Here is an 18811-nt window from a genome sequence, read left to right on the forward strand (position 1 = left end):
ATATAGTGTTTGTAAAGTTTTAGGAATGACATAGGGGGAGAAAAAAAAAGTTTTGAAATCCATTTGTTTTCTTTGTTAGATACAAAGCTACAGGGGCTAATATCTTTGGAATTGATGGATGTTTATCTATAATTTAGGAATAATGCATTGTTTAAGAATCAATGAATACGGTCAACATTTTCTTTTGGAGTTGAAGATTTTAAGATTTAAGAATTAATGAATTTGGAAGCTATTGTTTTTTATTCACCCAATTTTTTAATTGTGTTATTTCTTCTGTTTTTGTTATCACATTGTTGGATTCGTGTTAGATGAATGAACCATGTAGCAGAAAAGAACTGGAAATTGTTTGAGATTTTGATTTCAAAATACTCCATTCTTTTAATCAGTGGCTTTTTATCGGTGGACTGAGGATGATGAGGGCAATTTTGTCTGAGTCTTTATTAAACAAGCATGTGCATGACATGTGATGACTTTTAGTAAATGAAAATAACACCGTTAAGATGCAGGGGGGCATCTGTAATGAAATTACCAAAATTAGGAAAGATTTGTGTAGAGGTCCAAAAATGGGATATATTGATATAACATGTCCTAAACACACGAAAGGTGGGTAAAATTTATTCAATTCTAAATCTTGGAGCCGATATACAAATTAAAGACAATCTAATTTTGTTAGTTTGTTTGATTTGAACCTAATTAATATATGAATGAAGTCAAACCAGTGGATGTTCTTACCTCTTAATTACATTATAAAATGAATAGGTATACTAACATTTGATATTTTGAAAATATAAAAATATAATTCTTAACTATTCAAGCAATAATATTATATAAAAAAAAAAGCCTGGGAAGATTTGGTCCTTAATTAAATCAGAGACTCTGCTCTGTTCGGCACTAGAATTGGTACTATACATAATTAGTGGTTGTGACCCAACTACAATCAGTTAAGTAGATTGCAATTCCCTTTTACTAAACCATGAAAATAAAGGATTTGGATTGGTCGGGGGGCGCCACAAGCCATCATTTAAAGTCATCTTTATTAAAAGGGGTGCTATAAGGGAATGATTGATTCTAAAATTTGCCAAAAGTGTATAAAAGTTGAAGGAGCCCACTTCAGTTCAGTGTGCACTACAAAACCAATGAAATTGTAAACAGCTTATTCACTGACCAACTTCATAAGCTGGCTGTCACTACTTCCTTGTTTTTTTTCTTACTGATTCAGCCATTTTTATTATGGGTTGCTTTTTATGCATCATAATTTGTATCTTTTTAATGAAGTATGAAACTTTTCTATATCTACTTAAAATCAGTAACGGCCATTCCAAACACGATAAGCTTTATTTATATACCGTAATATTTATTTTTAAAATTTTGTACTATTAAGAAAAATTATAAAATAAATAATTAAAGAGATTGATAGGAATTAAAAATATAATGTAATAGAAATATTAGAAAAAAAAAGTGTTTATGAATAATATAACTCACTCAATAGTAACTTGATTAAGAAAAAATTATTTTTTCCATAAAAAAAATATCTTTATAATAATAAAAGTAAAGAATAGTTTGAGCGGAAAAAAAATATACAATTAAGAAAAAAACTTGTAGAGATTTTTTTTATCTTTTTTCAATTCGTAAAACTATATTGTAACTTTTCAATTCAAAAATATATATACAACATATCTTATAAGACGAAATATCTTATATATGTGTGAGTGTCAGAAATAATCATACATAAAAATTAAGATTTAATGTTAAAAAATCATATAAATTTTTTAAAAAATAATTTCTTAAAAAATAATTTCTTAGGTGATGACATGATAGTTCATGTTTGATTACATACTGTATATTTAATTATTACTCGGATAAGATATTTCTTCTCTCCATATAAGAATGCGTTTTTTGTTCTACCTAATCAAACTCACGTCGTTAATTAAAGGTTACAAAGTTGCAACGAAATTTTCCGTAACCTTGACTGAAATTGCCTTTGATAACATAGACCGTAATTTTCGGATAACTATATGATGAATTCAATCAACTAGGTTAATTTAGAGAAGGAAAATTATTGTCGTACATTTTATTTTTCCTTTTTTGTTAGAGAGGATGAGTCGAAAAATCATGATAAAATACATTAATATTTTTGGTTAATATTTTGTTAGAAGTAATACTTTAATAATTTTTTATTTTCATTTCAAAGGATATTCTTGGTTAATATTTGCTTGACTTTAATTTTTTTTTTACAAAATTTGTTTGACTTTATTAAAGGAAACATTTATTTCATCATTGAAAAAAATGTTTATATGATATAACTTTTATTAAAGTTCTATTTCAAAAGTAGACATATTTAGCTTCTTGAAAAGAAAATAAAATATCTTTTTGGTCTTAGTATATATATAAAATTACATAATTGTTATAAAATATTTTACTAAACACACTTTTTTAATTTTTTTTTAAGTTTTCTTTTTTACGTCATCAAACCCAAAAGTATGGCTTGAGGGGAAATGTCATAATCACATACAAAACTGTAATTAATAAACGAAATTGATGAAATTTAATATTTTTTTAATTTCTCTTAAATTCAAAATGTACAAGTTTTGTGACAGAAGAAAATTTTAAGCATAAATAAAAAAAGTGTTAGCTATAGGAACAAAATATAATTTTTCAATTTTTAATTAAATATTATTTTTGAAAATACAAACAAATGGGACCCTATTACACTGTGAAGTTGGTCCCTAAAATATTTAGGTTCATAGTGTCATGTGATTCTATAATGAAACTGAATTGTTTAAACCATTGAATAAGAGATTTTAGGTATTATAATTGTCAAAAATTTCCGTTGTCGTAGCTACTGAGTTCAAGTTTTTCTTATTACTTTAGTTGCTATTTATAAATATATTAAGAGATTTATTTGTTGAATTTAAGAGATTTATACACAGGTTTTGAACGTTATATTAATTGTCATTTAAAAAAATGTCAGTTTTTACTTGAAGGACTTGAACTTGAAATTTCTGTTTAAGTTAAAAAAAATGAAGTTATAAATTCACGTGTTTGGAAATTATATCTACTATAAGAAAATAATAGAAGAATTAATGTTCGGCAGTTCCGGTTTCGTACCAGGTCTGGGTAGTTAAAAAGGAGCCATAAAAATTCATCGTGGTAACTAAGTAAGAGAACGATTCCATTTAGTTGGAGTTAAGACAATACACTTCCATAGTTGCACCAGAATATGAAACAATATGGGACTCACATGCAAAATCTTAAAGTTCTTGTAGAAAATGAAAGTACATGTGGGAGTGTGGACCAAATAAATATCCAACGTTAACGTTATTGTATGGAAGGCTCTTATATAACGTCCACTAATAGTAAATGTCGAGACAACCCTATCTGTTACGTTCGTTCCCGCTCTACCCTACATACGGATTGTGTGGTGCCTGCAGCACAAAATTCAAAAAACCTACCATACCTATTCTATCTTTTTGGTTTATGCATGAGAATCCTATCAATTTTAGTGTAACTACTCTGAATTCGAAAGGAAGAAGAATTTGCTTACAATTAATAGGATTCTTTAAAATTTATTTGGATGAGGTAATTTAAAACATTAAAGAATTTTAAATTTTAAAAATTTTAAATATTTTAATTGAAATTCTTTCATTTTTAAAATTTTGTGTTTAGATAAAGAAATTAAATTTTTTCATTTTCAAAATTTTGTGTTTGAATAAAGAAATTAAATTTTTTTCATTTTCCAAATTTCATTACACCCAACACAAGTACACCACACCTCACCTCACACACTAGTTAGTGCTTCTTCCCATTTCCTCCGCCGCCGCCACCGCCACCGATGGCGGGTCCGAAAACCTATTGGTGCCACGAGTGCGACATGAGCATGTCCCTCACGCTCCCACCCTCCCCTCTCCTCTACCCGCCCTGTCACACCCACTTCCTCAAGCTCATGGACTCCCTAACCCTCTCCCAAAATGACATTGAATCCTCCCTCTTTGACGTCGTTTTCCAAGACGCTCTTTTACTTCTCAACCCCCTTCCTCAAAACCCCGCCCCCTCCCCTCCCTCCACGTCACCCCCTCCCTCCTCTCCTCCCTCGACCCCAGCGGTGTCGTCGTTCACAGCGTCATCTGCAAAGACCAAATTACCCCCATTGCCAAAGCCAAACAATTACCCTGCAAACACTTATACCACTCCGATGGCTCGAACTCCATGCCTCGTGACGGAAGAGGATTTCTACGGGCTGAGGATCACGCTCAACCACATTACCTCGCGCCACGCGCTCATCGAAGAAAATGAGAATCGCAGCCCCCAAATTGGGAAAACTCCAGGTGAGAGTCGCGTTCAGAGAGAGAGGTTCGCCTCCATGAAAGCGAGCATGGATTTTAGAATTTCCTCTCTTTTGGACAAGATTTACAATTCCAAAATTTTAGTTAATTAAGAATCATCTATTAGAATACTAAAATTTCAAATTCCTTTCAACAGGACATCCAAACAGAAAATTTTAGGCTTAGAAATTTTAAATCCTCTAAAAAATTACTTTTCCTGTTTTAAATATTGCATCCAAAACAGACTTGAGGTTAAATTAACGAGAGAAAAATTTTTCCCTCCACACATTCATGCATACAAAGATAAACCGAAAGAGAAAAAAAAAACTTATTTTGATTATTTTTAATGTATCAAAAGATTTATAAACTCATGCATCTTGCTTAACGCTAGATCCTCTCAAAACTAATTTTGATTGTGACAGTAAATTAAAACGCCAACATTAAAAAAAAATCTTGTTAATGACTGAAAATAATTTGAAGGCAGTGTGCATTAAAACTTCAGTAGTTCAATGTAGATTTTAATCTTTGCGGTAAATTTAGCTTCGAAGTTGTTCATGATGGAAAACACTTGAAAGAGATAATGAAAAGCCCTAGTTCAAGCCTCCACCAGTGTCTCCCCCTAGCTTTGCATAACCATGAATCTGAGGCAAGTCATGTAGTTCGCCTCTAGTTATACACAATGCTCTCTGACAAACCTTTCCACATGTCCTAGTTTTATTGATTCTCCAACACCACACCACTATGCAGGCACAATCTTATCCCCTTCATACATAGTAAGGGATGTGTGTGGTTGTGCGTCTGATATGTTAAACTATGATGCCTTTTTTATCTTGTTGTCATGTCTCAACAATTTTTGGCCCCATACATTTAGTACAAGACCATTTTCTCATGGTACCTAAGCCGATCGGGATTAGGATAACCAAGATCGAGTTTCACCCTTGATCGCTTGTAGTTTTGAACTTATGGTCATGATTAAGTGAGTCAGTCTTTGTAATGACTCGTCTCGTCGCTACGATATTATCACTCTAAACCGCGAGAATTTCAATTTTTAAATGAAAACTCTGTTAATTTGCTTATGAAAAATTAAAGTAAATTTTTTCACAATATACATTCCCAAACAACGCACCATTACTTAAATGAATACATATACACATAGGCATAGTAACTCAGTACACATCATTCACATAATGGAAAGTAAATTTGTTCACACATATACCTAAATTTGTGATTTACATCCTCAATTCAAAAAAAAGAATTATGTAACCAACTACGGAGAAGTTGATTAACAAAACACAACTCTCTCCCAAAATAATCCCAACGTCATCACGTCGGCTTGACGACTTCACAAAAGAATCTCACTTTTCTACTGTTGTCATTCTACTCCCATGAATAAAGGTTCGCGATCATCACATGTATGAACCACACGGTACAAAAAAATTACGAGGGGTGAGTTTATTATAAAAGAAGTTAATACAAAAATCAATTAATAATAATTATTAAGAAAACAATATCAAATACCATAAACATACACAAACATCCATTAGTCCAACATACACTCAACAAGTAGTCATCATTCGTTCGTAGTTCCAACCAATCATGCTCAGTATGATGCATGCACCTGACCTCAACTCTCAAATGCAATGTGGTACCATCTCCAAGGAAATAGCCTAAGTGTATCCACACGACACTCTCACTTAGGAAAACTAGGCAGTAAGTGTTAAGGTTACCCTTTCGTGCACAGGCAACTCCCCCCCCCCCCTCACGGTGATCAGCCTGAGTCTCAAGGGAGTTCCAAATCGAGTGACATGTCCCCAAGTACAAGTATTCCTCCTCATGAGAAACTACAAGTACTTACTGATAAAGTTTATACTATTTCCATGTCATACAAAGTATGAAACGGGCACCATCAATGCACTTACTGTGGATAATTAAATATTATAAGTCATCCCCCTCTAGAGATGCTTAAAACTCTTTAACCACTCTATTTCCCCCACCAGGGATATCCAACAAGGTCATTGCACCCCGCATGTACATACACAACATACAACGTATGAAACATGGGCACCATCAATGCATTGACCGTGGATAATTAAAGATTCTAAGTCATCCCCCTCAGGAGATGCTTAAAACTCTTTAACCACTCTTTTCCCCCCACCAGGGATATCCAACAAGGTCACTGCACCCCCCATGTACATAAACAACATACACTGTATGAAACATGGGCACCATCTATGCATTGACCGTGGATAATTAAAGATTCTAAGTCATCCCCTTCCAGAGATGCTTAAAACTCTTTAACCACTCTATTTCCCCCACCAGAGATATCCAACAAGGTCACTGCACCCCCCATGTACATACACAACATACATCATCACAATGACATTTTCAACATCATCAACATCTCACCTCAATATCATTATCTACATCAACGTTGCCTCATCTCATTTCAATGACATTATCAACAACAACAACATCATATCATATTAACATAATCATCAATAATAACATCAACTCATATCAACATAATCATCAATGACAATATCATCTCATATCAATTAATATCCTCAATAATAGTATCATTAGTAAGTCACATTCTGCATATACATACATGTATAGCTCATGCCTGAGATTCACATTCCCCAGGTCTTCAGACCATACAAGTCTAATAGAAACAATAATGTTATTCATGAATAATAGATATATCGCATCCCATTAGTCAAAAGTATTGTTTTCTTGAAAACCAACATGCAACAGGGACAAGCATACATCCCCATAGTTAGGTTCCCTAACCCCCTACTACGGTATTAAAAACTGTAAATGATAATAAACTCCCCTCACCTATCGTGAGCTCTCCGTCAGTTCCTTTTTCTGTCACTCAGAGGTCTCTCTTGTTCATGCTTGTCAGTCCAAACGCAAGGTTCTATATACCAAATTGAACGAAATTTAGTATAGATTTCAAAAACAAGATTAGTAACGCTCACACCAATGTGACTGGGGTTCAGTGAAGGTCACGAAAATAATATCAATGTTATAAAAAGATAACTTTTACAATGTCTCATTCTCAATGGTTTTTCAAAGGAAGTGTAAAAACACCCTACTACAGTACCTAAAACACAAGAGGTACTAAGAGAAACTCAAACTAACTAGGAGAAAGGCTTAGAAGTCAAGATTACCTCAGAGAAGCTATGAAATGAAGGATTGAGAAATTTTCTCCACCAAATCCTTGAGGAGGATTCTAAGGATTCCACTCCGATTACAACGTTCTTCTTGGTGTAGAGGTTTGGTGGCAAGCAATGGCAGCTCGTGGTGGCCACCGATGGTCGTGGGTGAGATGTTAGGATTTGTGTGGAGTTTGAAGAGGAGGAGAGGGGAAAAATCATGTTTTTCACACTGAAGAACGTACTTATAATCTGTAGATCTCGCTAAGTGGGAGTCCACTTTTCGCTCTTAGCGTGACAATTCACGCTGAGTACAACTCCCTCTACACTGATACTTACTTAGCATGCTAATTCTTACTCAATGCAATTCCCTCTCGGGTTGGAATTGCATTTAGCGTGCTAATTCTCGCTCAACGCAATTCCCTCTCGGGTTGGAATTGCGCTTAGCGCGCTCCTCGCGCTTAGCAAGATACCAAAATTGTTGTTTATAAAATCCCAACGGTCAGACTGTGATGAATTGTCCTAGGAACCTCCAGAAAAAATTTGAATATGATCCAACGGTTAACAAATCTGGGATCGTGATTTTACTAAAATAGGTTTAGGTAAAATTTGAAATCTCATAATTTCAACTTAGCTCAACAAAACTCCACATAACTCAACATCCACATCAAGAAATTCACACATGACTAATTCAATCCATACCTCAACTCATTCAAGTCAACCATATAGTCAAATAACACGATAAATACAATTAAACATCGATTTATAATTAGTAATATTTCAGGGTGTTACAGTCTCTCTCCAAGGAGAGTAAATTTATTAAATTTAATATGGAAGCATATTAAATCTTTTTTTTTCTTTTTGAGCCACTGGTTTTGCCTTTGGTTCCAATGAGAGTTTTTGGAAAATGAAGTTGGGATCAATACATGGTATTCCTTGTGCTTACCAAGAAAAGATGTCACTATCGTTTACGAGGCATTCAATTAGCTCCTTTTCAATTGTCAGCTACATTGATCCTCCAGTTTTTGTCTTATGCTCTATTTTATCTCTTATATGGACTTCTTTTAAGTTGTACATTAGTTATGGTTGATGCTCCACATGATCCCTTTGCAAGTTTAGATTGAGAAAGTTAACCGACCATCTTCGGGCAGTCGACCCTTCCTTACTTCTTTTAACTTGAAGACTTTTTGAAATAACATATATCACACTAGAATGGGGGGATTGAATAGTGTTTTAAATAAAACTTAAAGCTTTTTAAAAATGATGAAGAGTTTATCAAAACGAATTGAACATGAGTTTAAAAGGAAAGCTCTTAATAAGAGCGTCCACACAAAAATAAATAGATTTTCACAAAAACTCCTATAAAAACTTGTGCGTCCAAAGATAAGATTGAAGTAGCTAAAAATAAACAAATTATAACATAAGATGGAGCAAAAACACTATGTTTATACTGGTTCACTCAATCTGAGCTACGTCCAGTTCTCTTTTACAAACAGTAAAAGGTTCTACTAATCTCAATTGATTACAAACGATTTTTTACTCTATCACTCTTGGCTACAACAATTATTCTTTATGTTGCTCTTGGCTTACCCTTAATCTCTCTTGAGATTAAGAACATCCAAGAATTCTTTGATCACTAAGCCTCTCCTAGCTTTCCAAACAACAATTTGAATGAATACAAGATTCAAATCTCTCAAAGAGAAGATATACAATTAAGTCTGAATACTAGTGATGACTTTTCTAAGCAAAGAATAAAACTTTCTAAGTTTTGAAGATTTTGTCGTCCAACACTTCTTGACAAAGTCTCAACACTTGTATTATCTCATAAAGTTCTCTGACTTGTGTTGATTGATGAGGATGCTTTTATAGGCTTTAAGAAAGATATTCGTTGTGGGATTTGTGCCTTCCTCAAGTAATCATGTTATTAACAATTTGTCTTTTCTGCTATATGGCAACTTGTTGAGGAGAGAATGTGGGGGCAAAGGTACAATGCTTCTATGACCCTCTACTCAAATACTTGTACGAATGATTCCATCATTAATAACATTTTCTTTGTCTTTACCTTTGTACACTTGAATTTCAAATGTTAGAGTAATATCAAAGTTATGCATTAAGAGGGAAATTTCAAACATAGGAATATTTTATGAGCGAATCATTCTCAAGATGCTTTTGAGCAGGCAAGACTGTTTGGATGTTAACTAACTGAGTATGAAATATTGTGTAAGTTAGTTATGTCTTATTTGGACATGTAAAGACACACAATAAATGAGTACTGGTTTTCATAAACCATTGGAGACTTGTTTAATAACAGTGCATTGGACGCTGAATAACTCAGCTTAATAATACAAGTGCCTTAAGTCATTGGACTATAAATTGTAAGAGCATAAAGATAAGGAATTTTACAATACAAGCTTATATCAAGTATGTCTTGTTACATTTCACATAAACCATTAGTTCATCAATAATTTATATCTTTGTTATCATCAAAACTATGGTTATTTTGGATCATCTAGTTACAACATATTGGAACGTCCAAATCTAACACTTTTTGTATAACATTTATTTTCCATTTTGTATCAATGTGAATGGTGTCAATTCTATCTTGATCAAATGGGTATTTCATCCAAAATTGTGGTGTTGAAACCACTGCACCTAACTGATTCAAAGTCGGTCTTCACATGATTATATTGCATGGAGTTGTTGTATCAATCACCATATACTGTATGACAACTATTTTTGCATCCTTTCCCAAGCTAAATGTAATTTTTGAGTTAGAACTACCTTTGAACTTAATCTATTAGCCTGAAAAACCAATAAGAGATCCTAGGCATCGCCATAATTTCTCGCTTGACATTTTCATCCTTCTATAGATTATATTGATTGAGCTTCCCAGATCTATTACCACTTTCTCGACTTTGAACCCTACAGTTGCCCCAACAATAACGATGAGGTCTTCTTTGTGGGGAATAATTCCTTCAGTGTATTTACTCGAGAATGTGAGTGTTGGTAGTGTTGTCGACATGCACCCATTATGCACAGTCAAACCATCTATGTCATTGGCAATGCACCATAATTAAGGAAATCACAAGCCCTAGGTGATCCTGATATGATGGAAATGGTTTCTTTATGAGACGATTCATGTTCATGTCTCCTGCCTCTTTACCTTTCTCATCCCGATTTGGGGACTGCTAGGTGAGGCATCTTTTCTTAGGTCAAATGGGATCTTTGCCTTCCGTTTTGGTTAGATTTATCATCAAAATACCTTGCTAGGTGACCTAACTTGATTAGCTTTTCAATCTCAACCTTCAGGGTTCTATAATCCTTAGTGTCGCGATCCCTAGTTTTGTGATACTCGCACCACCTATCATTCATGGACCCCTTTTGTGTGTCCATTGGTCTGGGCATATTAAGCAGACGAGTATGGTGAATTTCCTTCAATATTTTCCCTCTAAGAACTTTAAGGGGATTGAAATCAAGTATCGACTCCCAGTTCCTTTTTCGATTTCCTTTATATGAACCCCATGGTCTGGTTTTATTGTAGGGTCGATTGTTTTCTCTATGATTACTTTTCTCAATTTCTCATTTGACTTCCTTTCTATGGGTCGCATCCTTTTTTGCCTCTATGTGTTTCTTGGCCCAGGTGTATATTTGTTCCATGTTCCTCAATCATCTCAATACCAGAGAGTCCGAGAATGATCATGCCAATAAGCCTTTCCGGAAATCTTTCATAAAGAACTTTTGGTCGGGGTTTTCTACTTTCAAAGTAACAATATTCAACCGAGCAAGGTATTGCTTCAAAGTTTCACCCTTCTGTTGTTTAACATCAAACAAGTTGGCCACTTGTAAATGTTTGCTTTTACTCAAAACAAATTGGGATTCGAACTGCCTCTCCAACTCTTAGAAATTACTAATGGATCTTTGAGGCAGGATAAAGAACCATTGCATAGCCGATTCTTTCAAAGTGGTTGGAAATTCTTTGTAACTCATCGTATCATCCCCCCACTGATGTATATTTGGGCTTAGAATGTCTATAGGTGTTCTTGAGGAACTTGTGTACCACCAAAGGTGTTGGCTATGAGCTCCTTCAAAATAGGTGGTACCACCACCTGATCAATCTCCTTCTAGAAGGGTTGTCCAAAATGGACGATTGGATGGTTTGGCTCTTTTATTCCTACATTGTCACACAAATCTTCCAGTTGCCTCCTAAAATGCCATTCTCTCTCCTAAGCATCCATCATGTCTGTGAGATATCTTTATTTAGCTTTCTTTTATCAAGTTTCTACTTCAGCCTATTGTTGTTGAGTTTCCTCGTTGAGCTTTTTTCAAGCCTTATTCTTGTCTTGCAAGTCTTCAACCACCTTAAGTAACTTTTATAAGAGTGGGTTGTCTTTAGCTCTGTTGTTAGTGTTGGCTCCTCCTTCTAACCTATTTTTGTTCCTTGTAGTAACCATAATGGTCACACACAATGAACAACTTGAAGAACAAGTAGGAAAGAGACTATGAGGGTGGATTCTTGGTCAGGGTATAGTTGTTGTCCGGAAGAGTTTTTATGAAGACCCCACGATGGGCATCAATGTTCACGTTAGAGAATACTAGAGAGAGAACAAAAAGTCCTAACTCAAGCCTTCACCAGCATCTCCCCTTGGCTTTGCCTAACCATGAACTTGATGTGAGTCATACAGCTCGCCTGTACTTATACATGATGCTCTCTAACAAACCTATCCATATGTCCTACTTTTATTGATTCTCCAACGCCATGCCACTATGCGAGCATAGTCTTGTCTCTTTCATACATAGTATGAGATGCATGGTTGTATGCATCTGACATGTAAGGTCATGGTGCCTTTCTAATCCTATCCCCACGTCTCAATGGTTTTTGGCCATGTACATTTAGTACAAGACTAGTTTCTTAAGGTAACTCAATCAGTTGAGTAGGATAACCAAGATTGAGTTTCACCCTTCATCAGCTTGTAGTTCTTAACTTGTGACCATGATTAAGTGTGAGCCAACCTCTCTAAAGAGATTTGTCCTGGACGGTCCACAGTCATCCAAGTGTCGAGTCTATTGGCATAAATGCATAAGTGTGAGTCGACAATGCTAAGGAAATTGGAAAGGATGGTTCATAAGCATATTTGATCCAATCAAATGTCATAATGATGAATATAAATAATTGGTGATACATGTAGTGTATATTCAAGTTGGAGCTACAGTTGTGTAGTATTTTACTGTTTGATTTAATATTACTGACATTGTCTTCTTAAATTAAGTTTGTACCATTACTACCAAAAAACTATAAAATTGTGGGACTAATTTAACAATAGTTTGGAGGAAATTGTTTCCACTATATTTTTGTAGTGCTTTGTACATGGTTTAAGTTAATTTTCGTAATTTAATTTATCATTGGAGACAGTTTTATAAAAATGGCACAATTTGATTTACAATTGCGGCAATTTCATTATAACAACCATAATCTAATAAATTTTACATTTTAAAAGAAATAATAACATAGACGTTTTATTTTCTATGTTTCATTAATGCGCCCTTTTCACTTGCTGAACCCACACTTCACCCTTTGGCTTGGAATTTTCCAAACTTAATCGCTAAAACAGAAACATCAGTGTACTCAAATGCAATCCATAAATGCATCGGCCTCTTCTTGTGGTGAATGCACCATCCTCTTTCTGTGGTGAACATGCAGGCCTCTTCCATCGATGCATGCATTCTTCCACCGGTGAACCTGTCAACCTCTTTCTTTGGTGGATGCATCATTCTTTTTCACTGGTTCTAGTGATTCATATATCTATAAATCAACTTTTAAAGGTTTTTTTATATCTATAATTTGATCTTTAGGTTAGATAATAATTAATCTCCACCTTTTTTCAACTATTAATTCTCACATGTTGTGAAATTGCATATTAATGTATTGGACCGTCCATGAAAAATAGGATTTTTACTCAATATAATGATTGATATGTGGTCACAAAATATTTTTTAGACAATATTATGTTTTTAGTATATCACTTCTAAAATTTGTCTTAGTCATAATGCTTATATAGCACAACAAGTTGTTGCTATATATTCTACTTCAATTGTTAAGAGTGCAACAATTGATTATTTCTTTAATGAACACAAAATTGCACTTGTACTTAGATGAAATTCATACCCTATTGTGATTTTTCTTGTTTCTACATTTCCAAGCCAAACACTATTTTATATCCAACAAGTTTTGCATAATTGTCATTCACATAAAAATTCCATTGGTCTAAGTAACATTCATATATTGAAGAATTCTCTTAGCTCCTTGAAAATGGCACAACATGACTTTTGTATGAATCTACTAAGCAATTCGACTCCAAAGATTATATCTTATCTAGTCACGGTCAAATATCTTATACTTTGAACCAAACTTTTGTAATAGGTTGCATCTACTCTTTTTTCTTTCACTTTCTTTTGTCAAATTTAACTTTTCTTCAACCGGAGTGGAAGCTAGCTTTGAATTCTCAATCTTGAATTTCTTCAAAATGTCACTTGGATATTTATTATAGGAGATAAAAATTTATTATTCTACTAAACGACCTCAATGCCAATAAAGTAGGACATTAGGCCTAAATTTGTCATCTTAAAGCAACTTGTCAACTTTAACTTTCCTTCAATTGGAGTTGAATTTGACTTTGAATTCTCCATCTTGAATTTCTTCAAAATGTAACCTACATATTTCTTCTAGGAGATAAAAATCCCATCATTACTCTAAATGACCTCAATGCCAAGAAAATAGGATATTAGGCCTAAGTTTGTTGTCTTGAAGCAACTTGTCATAGTCTCCTTGAATTATTCAACCATTTTTTAATAGTCAGTGTAGAATAATATCACTAGGATCAACAAATTTAAAATATAAAGTATGTTTATGACATCACTCAAAACTATATTGCACAAAGTAAGAAACAATTTTCTTATACCATGTTCATGGTGCCTACTTCAAACCATACAAAGCTTTCTTCAATATGTAGATTCTATCTTTTTTTTCCTCTAACTATACCCTACAAGTTGTTCAACATGTGCAAAATACCATTTGAAAAATAAGCAGATTTAACATTCATTTTATATATTTTTCAATAATTTCAAGTCAATAGAGAAATAATCATGAGAATTATGTCTAATCTTGCAACATAAGCAAACAAGTATTCAATGTCTAGATTTTGTTTATACCCTTTTGCAACCAATGTTGCTTTAAAGTGATTATTTTTTCCATTGAAATTGTACTTTGTCTTGTACACCCACTTTACTTCCATAGGTCGTTTAGTCGCTAGAAAATTTGTTAACTCCCAAATCTCATTCTTTTCGATAGCATGAATCTCATCATGTATGGTTTCTCTTCAATTCAAATCCCTTAATGCCTCATCAAGGTTCACTATCTCACAATCAAATAATAAAGCAAAGTCTATAATTTCCTCATCAGATAGGTCACTGTCATTACCCATATAACATGGTTCGCCAAAGTAGTTGATAGTTGATTATACTTCCATGGGCTATTGGATTATTTTGGTTCATCAAGGATTGGATCTGGTTGTCTTTCAATTTATTTATAGTTGTTAGGGATCAATAGTGACTCCTTTTAGGACTTTCAAGACCAATCTCATCTACTTTTCTCATTAAATGTCACATCTCAACTAGTAATAACCTTCTTTGTCCCTAAATTTTAAAATTCTAATGAAAATACATCTTTCACCTTTGTCACCGGATTTCTTTCTAAGTTGGTTTGTAATGTGTGCATATGTTATATATCCAAAACTCAGAGGTATCTGATTAATGGTCTCCTTCCACTCCAGGCTTCATCCAGTGTCTTGTCATGAACACATTTTGTTTGACACCTATTCGAAATATAGATAGTAATAGCAAATTCTTATGCCTAAAACTTTCTAACAATTTCTTTGACCTTTGTCGAGGCTCAGTGTGCTTACAAATTATAAATATGTTATCAAATTAATTTAAACATATTTTCAGCAAACATATTGGTCAGTCAAGTAGTAAACTCAATATGGTATTGTTCTTCCAATAATTGGTGTAATGAGCTTCAATTTTACTCACAATTGTTATTAAAGGAAAGCAAATATGATGTCACAATCATAAGTGCCCGAAAAAGTAAAAATGCAAGAAAACAAATATTATTATATTTATAGTTTTTCAAAAGATTTTTATAATGATGGTAAGAGTATTTAGCTATTAGATTCCATTTTTTGTCACCCTTTGCATTTTTCTTTGGTTCAACACCACTTTAACATGTTTCAAAAGTTAAAATCTTAGTATTATACATTCCATCCAATTTTTTGGCATAGAACCCCTTTGATCCCTCAACATGGGCTTACTTTCACAGCCACACGACAATCCATCAAGCATTTATGTGTTGATATTTATATAAAAACATGTATTACAAAGTACCATTATAGGTATCAATGTAAGACACAATAATTTAATACTTAAATTGCTGCATAAACATATTATTCATCATTATGCTTATACTCACATCATTCTCAACAAGTCTCTATTGGGAGAAAGAATTAAAAACATAGTACAAGTTACTCCAAAGATAAGAAATTATATTAAATAAGAAGAGTTATACAAAGGAATTCTAAGAAGTTTATCTAATTTTAACTACAATGGAATTAACAAAACATGGAGAAATTAGAAGTGTGTAAGTCAGAGATGGTGATTCCATGAATCTCCAAGGTAACAATTAATAAAATCTTATTTCTAGGATGAGTAATGTGAGAATATGTCTTCCAACCTATTGTCACATGTTTTAGAACATACACTAGGTATTATAGCACCTAGAATGGGTCTAATCACATAACAAATTTTGTTATAAATTATAACACTCTAATAAAAGATAGCTTAATGCAACAATGTCTAATGTTGGTCAGGTGTGTAGGGCGTGACCTTAACACATATGAAATTCTATGAGAAGATAGATGTCGAGTGATTATCTAAGACTTTGGTCACCCAATATGGAACATGTGACTCTATGTCTCAAACAGCGTCCATGTTGTTCTTTTAGTGTCTTAGATGCTAGATTAGCAAAGAATTTTTTCTTTTCCTTTTTAGCATCCTTCGTTGTATTTAAACTCTTGTCAGTGTTTCACATTGAGCTTCTAAGAAATTGTTGTTTTCATTTTGTTACTTGATGTCGGATGCACCCCAACGTGTCAAACATCGCATTGCATCCACATTGTATGTGTTTTGCTTTATTTTCCATTAAAATAAGTATATTTCTCACGCATTTATTTCGTATAAAACTAAAACTACAATATTTTTGTTGTTTTTATAACTTTTTATATGTTCTATAATTCTTTATCTTTATTTATATGTGAAATTGTGCATATAAATTCATCAAATATGAATTCATCATGCATCTCACCATATCCATGATTGTTTTGTTCTTCCTTTCAATAACTTCCTCTTCTTGAGTTGCATATCTTGTGATTAGTTGATGTCGAATTCCATGGTGGTCAAAGAAATATACAAAAACAGGGCATTCTTCGCCTCTTCTTGTTCTGAGCTTTTTAATTTTGCATCCACTTTTTTTTCAACATATGTTTTTAACATCTTAAAAGTATTACATTATTTTTATTTTTGCTTCAAGAAATATACTCATGTCTCTATGCTAAAATCAATGATGAAAGTAATAAAATACTTGCTACTACAATGTGTAGGTATTTCAATTATACACAAATCTAAATAAGCTATCACTAATAGCTTCTTAGTCTTCCAAGACCTTCTAATTGGAAATGATTTTCTATGTCTTTTTTTAAACTCACATACCTTATTCAAAATATTACCAATAGGAAAATAAAAACCAAATTCCTTTCTAGATAAATAATTTAATCAAGAAAAAATGAAAAATTTCTAAAATGAATATATACCACAACAAATCATCATTTGAATTATGTAACTTAATCAAGAAAACATTTCATGATGATTTTTCAAAAGGAATAGGCAATTAAGCGAGTCATATGTACCTTGGCAATGAATGTTCCATTATTGTCAATTAAAAGTAGCCATAATAAATTTGCATGTTGTATCCATTATTTGTTAGTTATTTCGTACTCAACAAATTGTGATAAGGACTAGAAGCATGGAAAATGTAACATTTGACTACTTTCAGGATCAATGATGGTCTCCACAAACCAACATGAGACTTTCTAGCGTACTTTGACCTCACTTACACACTTCCTAAGACTTGTGGGTTATTAGCCAAAGAAACATGTGGTGAGACTATAGTACGCTAATTAGTCTTGTGTTGATTTATGTGGATAGTCAACGATCCATAAAGCAATCAAGCATTACAAGTGATATCAATGTTGGTTGTTGATGTCTAGTCTTAAAGACAAATCATGTTTTTTAAGGAGTAAAAAGTGTCTCCGGTTAAGGGGCACGTGACTAAAAAGTGTCTCCAGTTAAGGAGTATTATGATAAAGTTACACATAATTAGAGAATCACCGGAAGATATAGAACTAAATAAAGAATGACATACAAATGTTTGGATTGTTCAAAAGCACTCATACCAGAAGCATCATGCTTAGAAGAAGACATTCAAGTATTCATAAGCATAAACTCACATATTTCACCAAGTTTGTATGAGAACAAAGCAAGCAGAGGCTAAGAAAACTATAGCACAAGCACCTTAGTAACTAGAAGCTACCACTAAAAGTATCTTGCAGAAGATCAGTCTTCAAAAATAGTACCAATGACAAGTATTAGAAGATGTTATGAGGCATTACGCAAACAACAGTAAACACCAACTACCACAATTCAAATTCAAATTTGTGTTAATTGTATGGACAAAGGAGAGTATAGAATGCAATATGAAAAAAAGCTCAAAACTGGCAAATACATTGGGAAATACAATCCATACACAAATGAGTGAAAAGGATAACTCATGCAGCACTTGAATATATTTAAAGTTCCTGCCAACAATCATAAATGACTAGTTGAAAGCTTATAAAAAGAGCTTCCTTCACAAAAGAACATTGCAAGGAAGAGAAACCACCAAATGAAAATTAGGTTAAAAAAAATTGAGCATTTTAAGAGTGAAACTCTAGTTTTTAAATAGAGTCTTTCTTTGCCAAACACTCTAGGATTAGAGCCAATCTTGTGTCCATCTAAAAGATTATATTTAATCACCCTAAGTGTAGGGAACCTTTGTGAAAAAAAGGTGAATTTGAGTTTGTCTATTACAAAACCTGGTGGGTAGGAAAACTCAAAAGAGCAGTTAGAGGATTTGTTAGCTTCTAAAGTGTTTTTCCAACACAATAAGGTTTGTTGTGTGAGTCTACA

At 33.2% G+C, this 18811-nt stretch overlaps 1 protein-coding gene across 1 annotated transcript; it reads left to right on the plus strand.

Moving 5' to 3' along the window:
• Window positions 1–3832: 3832 nt before the first annotated feature.
• LOC113000680 (uncharacterized) lies at window positions 3833–4435 on the plus strand. The gene has a single exon (XM_026127266.1). It carries the CDS (start codon window positions 3833–3835, stop codon window positions 4433–4435), a length of 603 nt encoding a protein of 200 aa, XP_025983051.1.
• The last annotated feature ends 14376 nt before the right edge of the window (window positions 4436–18811 follow it).

The sequence above is a fragment of the Glycine max genome, chromosome 2, assembly GCF_000004515.6.
Source record: "Glycine max cultivar Williams 82 chromosome 2, Glycine_max_v4.0, whole genome shotgun sequence".
Lineage (NCBI taxonomy): Eukaryota > Viridiplantae > Streptophyta > Magnoliopsida > Fabales > Fabaceae > Glycine > Glycine max.